This window comes from Balaenoptera borealis (genome assembly GCF_965194805.1).
Source record: "Balaenoptera borealis genome assembly, chromosome: 8".
In the NCBI taxonomy this organism is placed as follows: Eukaryota; Metazoa; Chordata; class Mammalia; order Artiodactyla; family Balaenopteridae; genus Balaenoptera; species Balaenoptera borealis.
Window position 1 is genome coordinate 56,795,115 of NC_138865.1, and position 14,334 is coordinate 56,809,448.

General features: G+C 39.2%; 1 protein-coding gene across 21 annotated transcripts in view; it reads left to right on the forward strand.

Moving 5' to 3' along the window:
- The window catches only part of BNC2 (basonuclin zinc finger protein 2), a 429,325-nt gene that overhangs the window by 149,164 nt on the left and 265,827 nt on the right, over positions 1–14,334 (forward strand). For 2 of the 21 annotated variants that reach the window (XM_082401618.1, XM_082401623.1), the window contains exon 1: positions 8,579–11,666. The exons of 18 other annotated variants lie outside the window; for them this stretch is intronic. In XM_082401618.1, coding sequence (XP_082257744.1) covers positions 11,664–11,666 — 3 coding nt within the window. In that variant the 5' untranslated portion in view covers positions 8,579–11,663. Of the gene's footprint in view, positions 1–5,048; positions 6,334–6,890; positions 6,935–8,578; positions 11,667–14,334 lie in introns of those variants that run through there. One more of the 21 variants, XM_082401626.1, reaches the window with a different exon arrangement.

The window sequence follows — 14,334 nt, forward strand, 5'->3', positions numbered from 1 at the left end:
GAAAAATAATCTTTCAAGAATGCGGGCCAACGATGAAACATAATTTGCAAACACTCTCCTAAAGTTGATTTACATTTTTTTTCTTTTTAATAAGTTGGAATATGGCTGGTCATAGCATATTTAGTGCATTCTGAGCCATACAGTACAGCAGAGATAGCCTGTTGATATCCTTTGGTGAAGGGAAAAGATACTTTCCTCTGCTAAATAGGGTATTTCTAATTTGTTTGTAAACTCTGTTAATAGACAGAAGAACTATATTGTTGTGGTTCGTTGGAAATAGTGAAATAGAAAAGACTTTCTCCTTGCACTTGCTTCCAGTTAAGAAAAAAAGCAAATAGAAGTGCATGGTGACTTTGTCATAGACATCTGCTTTTAGGTAATAATCATTTTTAAAGAAATATGCCATGACTTTTGGGGTCATTTGAACCTGCAATAATGTCTATTTAATATAAGTATAAATGTCAGATTGCGGCATACATGTGGAGCCAGTAAAGATGAGTATTTGCTATGATAATATTCATGCATCCTAAATGTTGACTTTTAAAATTTACCTTGAAGATGTATTCTATTTTCATATTAGGGTCAGTTTTCACTTAAGTACATGATCGTTCAAGAAAGGAAGTGCAGAAGTGTTAACATGTGAAGGAACAAAATGGATGTAGATCTCAGTAATAGTTTGACCTGAGCACGTTTTCTGGGCTGCAGAGAAGAATGTGGTTGATTGAAAACTAGTGTAAATGTTTTGTTGAACCACTGTGTAAGACAAGATCATCAGTTTCGGATTTGCTTTACAAATTTTTTTAATTATGAAAAGGAGTTTGCTTTGCACTTGATGTTTGATTGAACAACTGTATTTTGAAGTAAAATCTACCCACTGTTTTACATTGTGTAAGCCCATGAAATAAGAAAGAGAAGACACCCTTCTCTTTTTCTTCCACAAACTCTGTAAACCCTCTTTGGAGTAGTATGGCATTTTAAAGATCAGGAGTTGCCCAAAGGGGCCATGAGGAAGTAAGGTAAACAAAGCAAGAGGAGTGAATCTGATGGGGACTGTGGTGGACCAGAAGGCCCTTGTGTCAACCACAGTGAGGTAGCAGCTCCCCAGCTCTAACCGGTTGTTGCCAGGTGGGAATGCAGGCCCAATGTTGTGAGGTCTTCCTCTTCTCTCTCTCTTTTTTTTTAATGGGAAGTCAGAAATCCAGATTTTTATGTCAGAATCTCCTGATTTTTAAATCTTGGCAACCTTTTCAAATGTTTTTAAAAGTGTGTGGTCCAAACAAAACTCATCTGTAGGCTATATTCAGCCTACTGGCTGTCAGAGAGAAACCTCTGTTTTAGGTAATATTTTAAAGGATGAAGATAATAGTTTCATTGCATGTGAGCATTCATCTTGGGAATTCCCCACTGGGATGAGACCGAATTCTTCATTTTTTTTTCACAATTTAAAAAAAAGTTTAGTAAATATATTTCTGGTGCTGAGAGTTTTGATGTATAGCTTTTCTTCTTATGACCCACATATAAAGAAAAATCAAACATGAGCAAAACAAAAAATGGACAAAGACTTTTAATAAAGGTAGAAAAGTAAGAATTTTAGAATTCTAGGGAAGGAAGGGGAGATTTCTAAATTTGGAAAAGAATCCCATGATTTGTGTCAGTCACTGATGTATATATGAAAAGCTGAATTCAACTATAAAGGGCTTTTCATCTCACCTTTAAGCAGTGGATTCTTGGCCCTGAATCTTTGTGGGAACGCAATAATTTACCAGGCAATTGATTATGATGTCACGGGGAAGAGATGGGACCACAAGGCAAAACTTCCCCGTACTAATTTGTACAAGACCAATATTGTATACGAGCTTCAAGAAAACATCATTTATGTTGTATAAGATGAGGTTTTCAGTGTCTTTCTAAATTTTTCGAAGGGGCTCTTTAAGAGAAATAATCTAGTCATAATTGAAATTCTCTAGGGAAATCAGATATCAACATTTTCAACAAAACAGGTAATTAATTGGTTTGAATTTCAAATTGAAAGTCATCCTGTTATTGATTTTCGTGGGAACAGGAAACAAGAACATCTTGTTAAAATGATCTGCAAACAGGGCCTCTGTGTGCCTAGGTTCTGTCTAGGGTCTTGTTGAACAGCATTGCTGGACAGTGTCAGACACCAATCAGAAGGGAGTCATCACTGATGTCAACATTAACAAGCTGTTGGTTTGCTTCCAAAACAGCAGAGAAGAGCTGAACTGGAGGAAAGACCAGAGAGTAACAACAGTTTGTTTTATATAGCAAGTCAGGTATTTCAACTCAAGTGACTGGTGCAGCTTGTTACAAAGCATCTGTACGTGTGTCAGAATGACGTTGGTGTGCCATGTGCAAGAAGTTCAGCATCAACACAGCTGGGACTTACCACTTTCAGAAGCCTTTCAACTGGGAATTAGATAAAATATCTTTAATACAGGGGAGGGAAGCACTGCGGTTAAGAGGGTGGTGAAGAATGGAGGATAAAAGAATATACCCTTTTAGATGCTCTTCATTTTTATAAAATAACATTTGTGCTTTGTATTTGAGAAATAGTTTTATTGTTCCATGTGCCAGGCTATTTTAAAGCAGTCATTTCTCCGCTGTGTTTATACTTCTCGCGAATGGTGTAATGTGAGGGTAACATGTACTCGGTGGGTGGCAAACATGATGCCTTTCTAAACTGGAGTAAGTATTTTAATTTGAGCTGTGCTAAACAAGTTGGAAACTTAATGCAGCTTCTTCTTAGGGTTCAAAGTAAAACTCTTAATAAAAAAGGGAGAGGGGGAGCCTTCCATTTTAAATACCCTGGAGCCGTTAATGCAGTTATTTCCAGGTCGACTTCTTTTTGTGTAGGCATGACAGTAGCACCAAGCATCTGCATTAAGCCTTAACATTCCACAGAGCCATTTTAAGTTTATTATGAGCTTCAAAGCCTGCTCACCCCTAAGAGAATATCAAGTTTAAGCATGTCACGTTGCCATAGTCACAGTTAACTTTCTTAAATCAAGAAGTGCCTTTCTTGAGTCAAAAAGGTTGACTTTCCTACAGGTGATCCAATCTTCGGGTCCAGTGCAGTCATCTGTCTGATTGTTGCCCCCTTGAATTGTCAGTCCACCCTGTTAGCAGTGGCTGGAAAGTACCCCAGATAAGGCAGGACTCCGCACAATTTGTTTAAAGCTCTGAGATGATGTCAACATTCTTTTTCAGCTTTATTCTTAGAGCTCAAAGTCATTGATCCCGTTTTACCAATTCCCAGTTGGAATTTCATTACAGTTTTTAGAAATGTAGGGGAGGATGGGAAAAGATGCTGATGCTGTCCTAATACTTGGGAGTTTCTACACCACAGAATGCTAGCGCTTTGGGAAAGAATATGGGGGCTGCCCAGCCTGATCTCATGGTGCTCAGCTTTTCTTCTGAGGGAAAGGAATTCCCCATTTCCTGAATGTGAAATGCCTACCCTTTCGGAGGCTCCTGGTCTTAGTTCCTACCTCAGTTAATAAACCACCCCTGTCTGTACTGTGTATCTCAGAGATGGAACTTGACGGACTAGTCAGCATTGCAAAGGTCACCCTAAAGCTGTTGGCAGAATACACTGCCCTTTGTTGCTCAGTGATTATAATGCTACTGTAGCAGTTAACTGGATGTATTCGACTGAGCTGCTTTTCCAGAATACCAAATTATTTACTTCTTTTAGATGCCTAATAGAATGCCCAATCACAGGCTGTCTCAAGTATATTTGAAAGATTTCTTAACTCGAAATATCGGTGCTTTGGCCACCAGAGGGATAATATATGCAGAGTGGGTGTCCATTGCATTGTTTTGCTTCAGTGAAAATACTTCTAAATTATTCTCATCTTTTAGAGTTTTCATATTATCCAAAACGATAATGTTCCAACAAAGTAGAAGATCAAAGGTGGTCCAAAAAGTTTCCTTACATTACAGCTTGTCTTCTGTCAGCATAGCAGTATTTAAAATCATGTTATGAATTGACTCTTTTTTAAGAAAAACCGTATAAAACTTCATTTCCTTTCATGTTATTTCCCACGAATATAAAATGTGGAAAGAGCTTTTTTTTGGTTTTAGATTATAACTTTAAACAGAGTGCAAAAGTGGGTTTCACCATATTTTTTTAATATAAATTTATTTTATTTATTTATTTTTGGCTGCATTGGGTCTTCGTTGCTGTGTGTGGGCTTTCTCTAGTTGCGGAGCATGGGCTCTAGGCGCGCGGGCCTCAGAAGTTGTGGCTCGTGAGCTCTAGAGCGGGGATTCAGTAGTTGTGGCGCACGGGCTTAGTTGCTCCGCAGCATGTGGGATCTTCCCGGACCAGGGATTGAACCCATGTCCCCTGCATTGGCAGGCGGATTCTTAACCACTGCGCCACCAAGGAAGCTCCTCACCATATTTTTGTGTATTCAAATTTACTTCACAATTTTCTTACTGAAATATTACTTAAATTATATTCAGAATTATGAGGAATAACTAATAAATGATCAAGCTATTTATTTGAGGCAGGGGAACTGTACTTGAGAGAGTTTTGTATTTTGCATGCTTACGTTGATTTTGTGGCACCGGTACAATCTTGATATACCTTCTAGTGCACCGGTAGTACCTTTGCTTTAGCTCTCGTTTAAAAAAGATGAGTGAAGATCCCAAGTGCTAAGGTGTGAGTAACTAATTATTTTCACTTGATGCATGTCCTTTGGACTGACTACTTTCCCAAATGTGTGATCTGCCACATATTCGTACTTCCTCTAGTTGTTTTTGGTCCTAATCGTATTGGTTTAGTAATTTAGGCATTTAAAATTACTTCCTCTTTGGTTTCAAAATGAGTAAGTGAAGACTCAGAAATCCCTTCAGTTTACCTTTTAGTATCTCTGAACAGAGCAAATTCTGACCTACCTTCCTTTCAGTTGTTTCTTTTTTGTTTGTTTGTTTATAATTTATTTATTTATTTATGGCTGCGTTGGGTCTTCGTTGCTGCGCGCGGGCTTTCTCTAGTTGCTGCGCGCGGGCTTTCTCTAGTTGCGGTGCGCATGGGCTACTCTTCCTTGTGGTGCGTGGGCTTCTCACTGCAGTGGCTTCTCGTTGCGGAGCACGGGCTCTAGGCACACGGGCTTCAGTAGTTGTGGCACATGGGCTCAGTAGTTGTGGCTCGTGGGCTCTAGAGCACAGGCTCAGTAGTTGTGGTGCACGGGCTTAGTTGTTCTGCGGCATGTGGGATCTTCCTGGATCAGGGCTCGAACCCATGTCCCCTGCCTTGGCAGGTGGATTCTTAACCACTGTGCCACCAGGGAAGTCCTCAGTTGTTTCTTATTGAGCTAGATAAGCACATATTAAGCAGACTATGTTCCCTCTCTCTCCAAAATAGCAGAATGAAATCAGTGTTCAAATAGCTTTTGTTGCAAACATTCAACAATCAAAGGGAACTAAACAAAATGATTTAAAACACAGTGACTAGCATTAAGTTCAGATTCTGAACACTATTTGAAAGCAAAGTATAGTGACATAGTTTTGTATTGTAGGTTCTTGAGACCTAAACATTTGTTGAAAAGATCTTTTTCTTTAATCCAGGGGTATGTTTATCTTAGAATAATAATCATTTCCTGCTGTTCATTTTTTTTCTAGTTGACCCATTCTCCAGACCTTTAAAAAAAAACTTTTTTAAGTCGATGTAAATTCCATTTTAATTAGACCAGTGCAATCTAGTACTGCAACTAGCCAGGAATGGAAGAAACATGCTGGAAGTTAATACAACCGAAATCAACCATAGCCAGATAATTCCCCTGATCTTTGTTCCCCACCTCCACAATTAAATGACCCTGTTGTTCTGGAGTTTCAACAAGACATTTAAGGTTCATTTAAAAAAAATGATCATCCTTTACAGGATTGTTTGCTCTTGCATTTCTCTTTCTTTCTTTCCCTTGCCACACAGCTGTCACTGGTATAGGAGAAAGATTGGGGGGAGGGGAAGAGGAGGAAGCCCTGTTCAAATCGTGTCACGTAGCACTAATTCATCTGCTCTCATTAGAGGGAGCGAGGGACAGCAGTGATGGCCAAGAGCTGCACTCCACACATGACACGCGAACAGTTTGGGGAATAGAAAATTGCTTTCTCAGGAAGCCCAGCCAATTAAGGACTTGACCATATTGAATGTCAAGTGTTAATTTAGGTTTTTCTTCATTTTCCCAGTAGTAATGCGGGTCCTGTGATGAGCAAATACATGTCAAGTAAAAGTTGATTGCATGAAGGACCTGGGTATTATATGTCACTGACAAGTCACAAATGTACTGAAGTCTTTTAACCCCTTAGGTGAGTGTGGTGGGCGAGGGGGAGGGGAGAATGGGATTAATGTTACCATAATGATAAGAATAGATAGTTTACGTGGGGATGGCATGGGTGGGACAGACAGTAATGGTAATTCATGCAAAAACCGGGGATAGGACAAATCCTACTCTCAGGGCATAGAGGCCCTTGAAATGCATACCGTATGATTCTCTGCCATTGCATAGAATTCAGAATATATAGTCTGTCTCCTAAGATTATATGAAAAGGGAAAGTAATGTACTCTACGCTCTTTACCTAGGAAATTCCTTATTAATTTTCTCCTTTGGAAGAAATAAAACATTCATTAAGTAATCACACTATTTTGGACATTTTAATCCTTTGGCTCAGTGCAGCTGTAAAATTTCTGGCTATTTATAATTTCAGCTTCTAATCAAATATTCAGTTTAAAAAGTAGCTGTGTAATAGAAAAGATGCAGAACATGAGATGGAAAGAATGTTTATTTTCTGTCACGAGTTCTCTGGAAGGTGGTGTTTAGCCAATAGAAACAAGTAGGTCTGTCATTGTCTTTCATTTCTTTTAGTGCCCAGTTGTAGAAGGGAAGAGATTCAAGCTTCAGTGAGTGAGGTAACTTTGCGTTTTTGAAACTAAATGTTGCACGTTGCCCATCATGTATAGCATCTCATTTCCATTCATCAGCATTCATTTATATATGAATGTCCCGAAAATAAGAGAATGTTTCTGTTGCAATTGTACGAGTAGCAAATTAAAATATCCCCACAGTTTAAAACACTGCTGTGTGTAGTTTAAACAATCTTAAAGTGAAACTCAGAGCAGTTAAAATCTGGTCATTTTTTTTTTCTTTATATGTAATAATCACTTTCCCCCTTCATATCTTTGAAGCTGTCACCTTAATTAAAACACCTTCTTGAAACTCTCTTCTATTTATTCTACAGTTTTAACACACTTGCCTTTGTGTCTTGACAATGCTTGCACTCTGAAAACTTGAGTCTGATAACGCTTTAATTTTGGCAGCAAAAAATACTAAGAGTCTTTCTATCCATCTGGTTAGGAGCTGTGTTATAATTATATTAAAAGTTGGCTAAAGTTACATTAAGGAACAATTAGGAAATGATTACGAGAATCTGATGTTTAATAAAATAGGATTTTCTTAAGAAAGAAACATTAGGCTCCTGAATGCTGGGATGTAATATATCAGTTCTTCAACATCTCCCCTCCCCTTCTCAAAACTAACCAAATAAAATAAACTTAGCCCTCCCTTCCCTTCCTATGTTGATAAGCTCTGTCTATGGGGCTCCGGTGGCATTGCGAGAGTACTGTCTAATTAGAGCCCAATTGTCAGCAGCTTCTCTTCCGCTGGGTGTGCCGAGAGACTTAAGTAAGTTTCCCTAAAGTAAATTCTGACGATGGCAGCTCGGGGTTGCTGATTCAAGTTATTCCTTCTCTTCTGTGTCACTTTTGACGGATGGTACCTAATGCAATCAACCACAGGCCAAGAAAGCCTTTCCTTGGGTTGTGTTAGTAACTGGACCAGGAGATCCCCTCCTCCCTCGATCTTGCCTTCAAATGCTCACTCCTTCCTGCCACCCCCACTGACACTTCAGCCCAAATCGGAAAGTGAAAAGAACCGCAGGGCTGCCCAGGACAGGCTCTTCTGAAACTTCATTTCCCAGTGGTGCAGCCAGAGCTGCCTCCCTTTGCGTGCCTTTTTGATAAATTTAAGAAGTCAAATCGCTGACACAGATAGATAATCCAAGTGTAGAGGGTGAAGAGTTATAAATTAACACATTATTCCCTCTTAATGTGAAATACTTGAGAATGCATTTTCTCAGTCCCCTGACATCTACCCAGTGAGGGCTCGCATTGTACTTTTCAAGTGGCATTGATTTGTTAAAGCGCTGAATTAGCATCTCCAGCCAGCTGCTTGATCCACTGTTGTGTCGTGGGGCTCTGGTACCTCCTCTCTCCCCAGCCATCCGTTTTTTCCCTGCAGTTTCTTCCCCTTCTCTCTCCCTTTCCATTTTGCTCCTCCCCACCTCATTCTCTGTCTCTCTCGTCCTTTTCTTTGCTGTTGCTTGTGTTTCTTTCAGTCTGGTTTCATCCTACTGCCTCTCTTTCCTTTTTCTTCCTTCCCTCTTCTATCCACACACTTCCTTTCCTGTCTCATCTTGTTGCCTCTGAGGGTTGCCCTCACTCAGGGTTCGAGTCTAACTGCGTGTGTGTGTGTGTGTGTGTGTGTGTGTGTGTGTGTGTGTGTGTGTGGTGGGGACGGGTCAGTGGCGGGACGACTAGGGGTGGTTGATTTAGCGAATCCCGTAGCTCCAAGTAGACTCTTGTTGAGAAGAATAGATTAACACGTGCTTGTTTGTGCTCATCTTAATAGGAGTTGGTGAGAAACATCTCACCTATTTTGCTTTCTAGAAGCTAAACGGTAACTTACAAAACTTTAAAATTTGTATTTCTAAGTGCCGTTTAACACAGTAATGTTTTCTTTTGGTTAAAGGAAAATGAAAATCACTCATGGTTATCACAGATTTGATCATATACCATGTACCCTCTAAAATGTTTATATTTCTGCAAAACTTTTGGATTTGTACAACTTTATGCAATTCAGTGAACTTATTGATATAACTTTCTTTTCTAGCAGGTTTTGGATGATTCTGTTTCTCCTTATTTGTATTGGTACAATTTCCTATAAAAATATGACTTTCTCATGATGCATCACTGTACCATAGCAGTATTAAGATTATAAAATCGGTTGACAGTTTTTTATTTAGAAATAAGGGATGGGTTATTGCTTATTTTTAGCAATGTGTCTCAAAGTTCCAGAGGTCTTCAGAGGAACCGCATCACAGTTGAGAGGTTTAACATGCTGCATGTGCATAATCACAGACCTTCACTCTTCTTTCTCAGGATATTGGGCCAAGATGCTTTGAGATCACTGTGTTGATTAATTTGATATGAGCAAAAAAGTGTATCTGTCTGAACTTGAATAGAAATTATCCTCTGTGATTTTAATCTCATTGCTTTAAGTGGTGCTGTCTGCAGTTTTACTACATTTCCCTCTAGTAACATAAAAACTGGAATTTGAATATACATTGGTAATAAGTCAGATTACTTGAAAAAATCAAATGTCTCTATTGTTTCATATAGATTAAAATGACAGTTTGATTTCAGCATTTACATTTTGAAATGGAAATATTTCACATAGGATTTGATAATCTTTGCTTCACTGTTGGCTTGATTTCCCACCCCCAGTTCCCGAAGTCAGGTATAATTCCTTTTTTTTTTTTAATTAATTGCTGTCCTCCTAGCTAGAATTAACATGGTTTGGGATTAGAATGACTCTTCAAGGCATGATAATTTCTGTTTAAAGGAAAGGAAAAAGAAGTCTTTTAACTGGGGCTTAAGACTAATTCCAGCTACTAAGGAGACAAAATTTATGCTAAAGGAGACAATTTGGCTTTATTTTCTATGTGCATGTTAACCTGATAGCGAGCATCATTTTGGGTGTTCTCTTAGATGAAGTAAGATGTTCTTCAATTGTTGCAGGAAGGGGATGTGGCCTCATTCTAGGAGATTAAAGCTGGAACACCTTCTGCCTTTTGCAGGGATAATCAGCTCACCTGGCTGTAGTTCAGGGTCAGGGCCAGAAGGAGGGACTTGCCACTTCTTGGAATGGCCTGTGACTAGAGTAGAGAGGATGAATTAGAAGACAAAATAGTAGGGCAAAGTTGAAAGTGAAAGTGCCCCATATGAAAATAGTTAATGATGAGAAAAGGAAAAAAAAAAAAATCAGAAAAGTAGAAAAATCTGGAAGGCATACGTTAGTATTGAGAGAGAAGTTGAGGATAAAGGAAGAAGGATGTTGGAGGGGCAAAATTATGGTGTCTTGTAACTTCCAAAACTAATAAAAATCAATACTTTTGTGATCGGCTCTAAAGGGCCAAATTGGCATCACAGCAGAGTTAAAAATTACTTTAAACAGTTAAAAACCTTTAATGTGATTTTCAGTTTTTCATTTGTTGTACACATGTTTTTCCTTGTCCCTTAGTTTGTCGCTTCTGTTCCTTGGAAGGCAGACATCTCTGCACAAGTAATAAATCAATACATCTAGGGTTTTAAAAAAAAACAACAAAAAACTAATTTATTCCTTGATTGTTGTGTGATAGTACTTTAACATGAAATGGTTAAGTGTGGATGTTTTAGAGTTCAACACCTTTGAGTTTTCCTCTAAAATTCTCCAGAGAAGTCAGAATAATTTCTGTTTTTGTATTTTGTAAGTCTAAATTAAATGTCACTTAAATGCGGAAGAACTGGCAGCTTTGATAAGTAGTCCCCAAAGCAAACCAGTTTGTCAGTAATCATAACCTAATTATGAATGCAAATGCAAAGTTTGTTTTTTAAAAAGTCTAAGACAAACAAAGGAAAAGGAGAAACAGACCCCTCTCCAGCACAAGGCAAAAGCCTCCCCACCTTCAACACGAGCCTTTCAATAGTAGCACTAATAAGAAGAGAGAACCTCTGGCGTCGGCCCAAGTCCTGTGGAGAGGGAGCCGCCAACGGCCAGCGCAGTGTGTGGCTCTGCAGAAGTGCCAGAGTGACACACGCATCACAAGCCGGTCACAATGCAAGGGGTCAGGGGTCACGTTCAAGAGTAGGGTGTTGCTGGGCCCTGCCAAGGAAGCAGAGGTGGCCCCTCTGTGCTCAGTGTGTGGGTCTGTGTACTCCTTTCCCGTCAAAGCTGGCCCGGGAGGGCCAAAAAAGCGGTTCCTTGGCAGGGTTTAATGGCAGGATGATGTAGTCTGTTGTGACTAGTGCATTCCTTTCAGGTTAAACTAGGGAAATGGCATTGTGTTAAAATTCCAAGTCGCATGAATGTTTTATTGCCACAGTGCATTTCGCCCTCTAGGGGAGTGTGTGTGGCGGCCCGTGAGGGCGGGGGCGAGGGGGGGCACTTAGAGACTCAGGAACTATCAGAAGAACACTTCCCTTGGAAAATTTTACCCGCCAGCGTGAAGCTGATTTGCTGTGATGGTCACTTAGAAGGGTTTCGCTTTTTCCTAAACTGTGGCTGTTTAAAGTCTGGCCATCCGGACAATTACCAGCTGAAGAAAATACGGCAGGACACATGCAGAGAGGTTGGGAGATAGAGAGGAGGAATGCGCCAGAAAGGAGCTGAGCTGCCTTCTTGTGTAAACTGCCCGAGAGCAGCGAGGGGCCCCTCCCCGCCCGGTCCCTGTCCCCCCCTCCCTGGGCTGTGCTTTGCTGTCGGCCCGAAGGCCAGGAGTGATCTGTGACCCTTGCACCACTGACGGGGAGGCCACTGCAGCTCATGGTACCGTATGTTACCAGTACTACTCCCTCATTCCTTCTCACTGGCTGCTTTGGGGTGTGTGGGTTTTTTTTTTTTTTTTAAAAAAACCTTTTCTCTCATAACGGTTTATATTAGTCAGAGGGATACAATTTTGGAATGCAGAAGGTCCGAGAGTTTGAAACAAAACAGGATTAAGTATGGCACTGTTCTTCCCCCCTCCTTGGTGTTTAGAAGGGCGAAGCAGAACCATTCTAGTTCAGTTGCAGCCAAAGGTTTCCAGTGTGATTTAAAATCAGGAATTCTGGAAATAGGACAGTTTGAAAGATGCAGGTCATCTGGGCTGTGGATCTTGTAAAGGGACTTTGTTGTGAAGCCGTGTGAGCACCTTTAGGGTTTGAGGACATTCTCAGGTTTTGTAGTTGTCTCAGATATATCCATTTTGCAGATTGCCCTGACCCCTGTCCCTCTCCAGGGGAAACTCTAGCCTGGTCCTCCACTGTTCCACTTGTTTGAGGTATGGTTACTGAGGGTGTGTACGATTTGACTTGGGTTGTAATTGCGCATGTTACATGTAGCAGTCAGGATGGCTTCATGATTTGATCTCACTCAAGTTAATTTATAACAGATTAAAATGTGGATGTATGGAACGGCCTTCTGATTTTGCATTGGGAGTTTATAGAATATTCATGCGTCTGACTTTTTCCCTGTGAATAAGAGATGTATGGATTATCTTGGGCTTACCTAAGTAAACATATCATCATAATTTGAATTTAGTTTTGAATTACCTGTTTCTCTTCACTTTCAAACCTTAACACTTTCTTTGATTTCATGCTCTTGTGATGAGTCATTTTTCTCTTCCTTAATAATGCATATATAATATACATAGAGTTTCGTATGTGTGTGTGCCTGTGTGTACATGCACACTTTGATAACTGCCAAATGAATGCAAGGAAAAACTTTTTAGAGTTGTTAAGCCAGGATAGTTTTACATTGATAAATTTTTTTTTAAATGTTATGTAACACAAATTTAAGTCAAGAATATACCACAAAAAAGTAAACTATGAGTGGGGCTATGTGCCCTGTTTATAGAGTTTTTGGTACATGATTTATGTATTTCTGTAAAACGATGGTTTTGTCAAGATAGACCTCGAGTTTAATCTGGTTAGTGCTGTCCATAGATGGTTTATTATCTATAAACAGATAGATTCACATTGTTTATGGGAGGTCTTAAACCAACAAGCAGTCAACTCTATAGCAAAATCAAGATTTATGTGTGGACTTGGCACTTCAAATTTTTGATGAATTCATTAGAATTTCCGTTACATTCTAGAGAATACTCACTTTAAGAATTTTTTTTACTCTGTTGAATGTAATAAAGTGGTGATGGAAGTTTTCTTTTGATGATTCTTGTTTTTAGTTCCAAATTTTAAAGTGCACTTTTCAGAGGACTATTAAACTTACTTTGTGCTGGATTTTTTTTCCCTTACAGCCAATTTCAAAGTTAATTCTTTTTCCTAAATAGTAGAAAAACTCGTCAGCAGTGCCAAATTGAGAAAAAAAGTCTATCATGTATGCTTAGATTATCTAAAAAAAAATTGTTATCCTGATCATGGAAGCAGTTTTTGATTATAAAAAGGATGTTGTGGTTGTATTCAAAACCTTTCCAATTTATTAAAATTTTCCCTTTATAATCCAAGAGGGAAAGAGTGGAAATACTCCAGTATCATGTCTCCTTAATATGAAAATTAAAGTTGACTTAGGATTTTTTCCCTAAAAAATCAAGCTTTCTTTAAAATATAAATAATTGTTCTTTCAGCATTTTTCTCTTCCCATTGTACCAGCCAGTATTGTTTGGCATTGCAGAACTCTGGGGGGAGTTGAGGGGTTTGGGGGAGTTAAAAGATTGGTCCTGAGTTGAGATTCTGTTGTTGTCACTTATTAGTCTTGTGACCTTGGGTGAGTCACTTTATCCCTAACCTTTATTTTCTTCAGTGTTAAAATGGGGACAAGAACACTTGAGACTTTGTCAGGAGGATGAAATGAGAAAACACCTGTGAAGCTCAGGTACATAGTAGGTGTTCAGTAAACTGTAGATCCTATTCTTTGAGCTTGCCCTGTGGCAGGCTTCCCTTGGAAAGCTTCAATTTTTGTAAAAAAGGGGGTAAATTTAAAAAAAAGTTTTAATTTCTCCAGTTATCTGTAGGAAAGGAGGTATTAGGCATTGGCAGGCAACTTTCTTCTTCTTCTTTTTTTTTTTTTTTTTTTTGAGAATCACTTGTATCATCCATTAGTCTTGTGTTTTTGCCACTCTGCAAAATTCTCACTGGGATGGCCTTCCTGGATGTCAGAGCGATGCTATTATTTCTGAGATATCAGTTATGGCTAACGATAGACTAGAAGCCAAGTTGGCAAATTCTGTTGAGTTCTGTTTACCTTTGTATCATCAGTTCTAATCACTTGCTTGAATCAGAGCTTCCTGCTTTATGATACTCATTATCATTAGCACTTGGTAATAGAGCTAGAAGTTCCATTAATAGAGCACCCTGGCCTCTATCCCTGGCTTTGTGAATATTCACTGTGTTCATGGAATCAGGGTCACACTAAAGCGAATAGTGTTTACACCTTTTAGTAGAATTAAAATAGTAGCAAGCAACCTACATGTGTAGTGGGGTAATATTTTATCTTCATT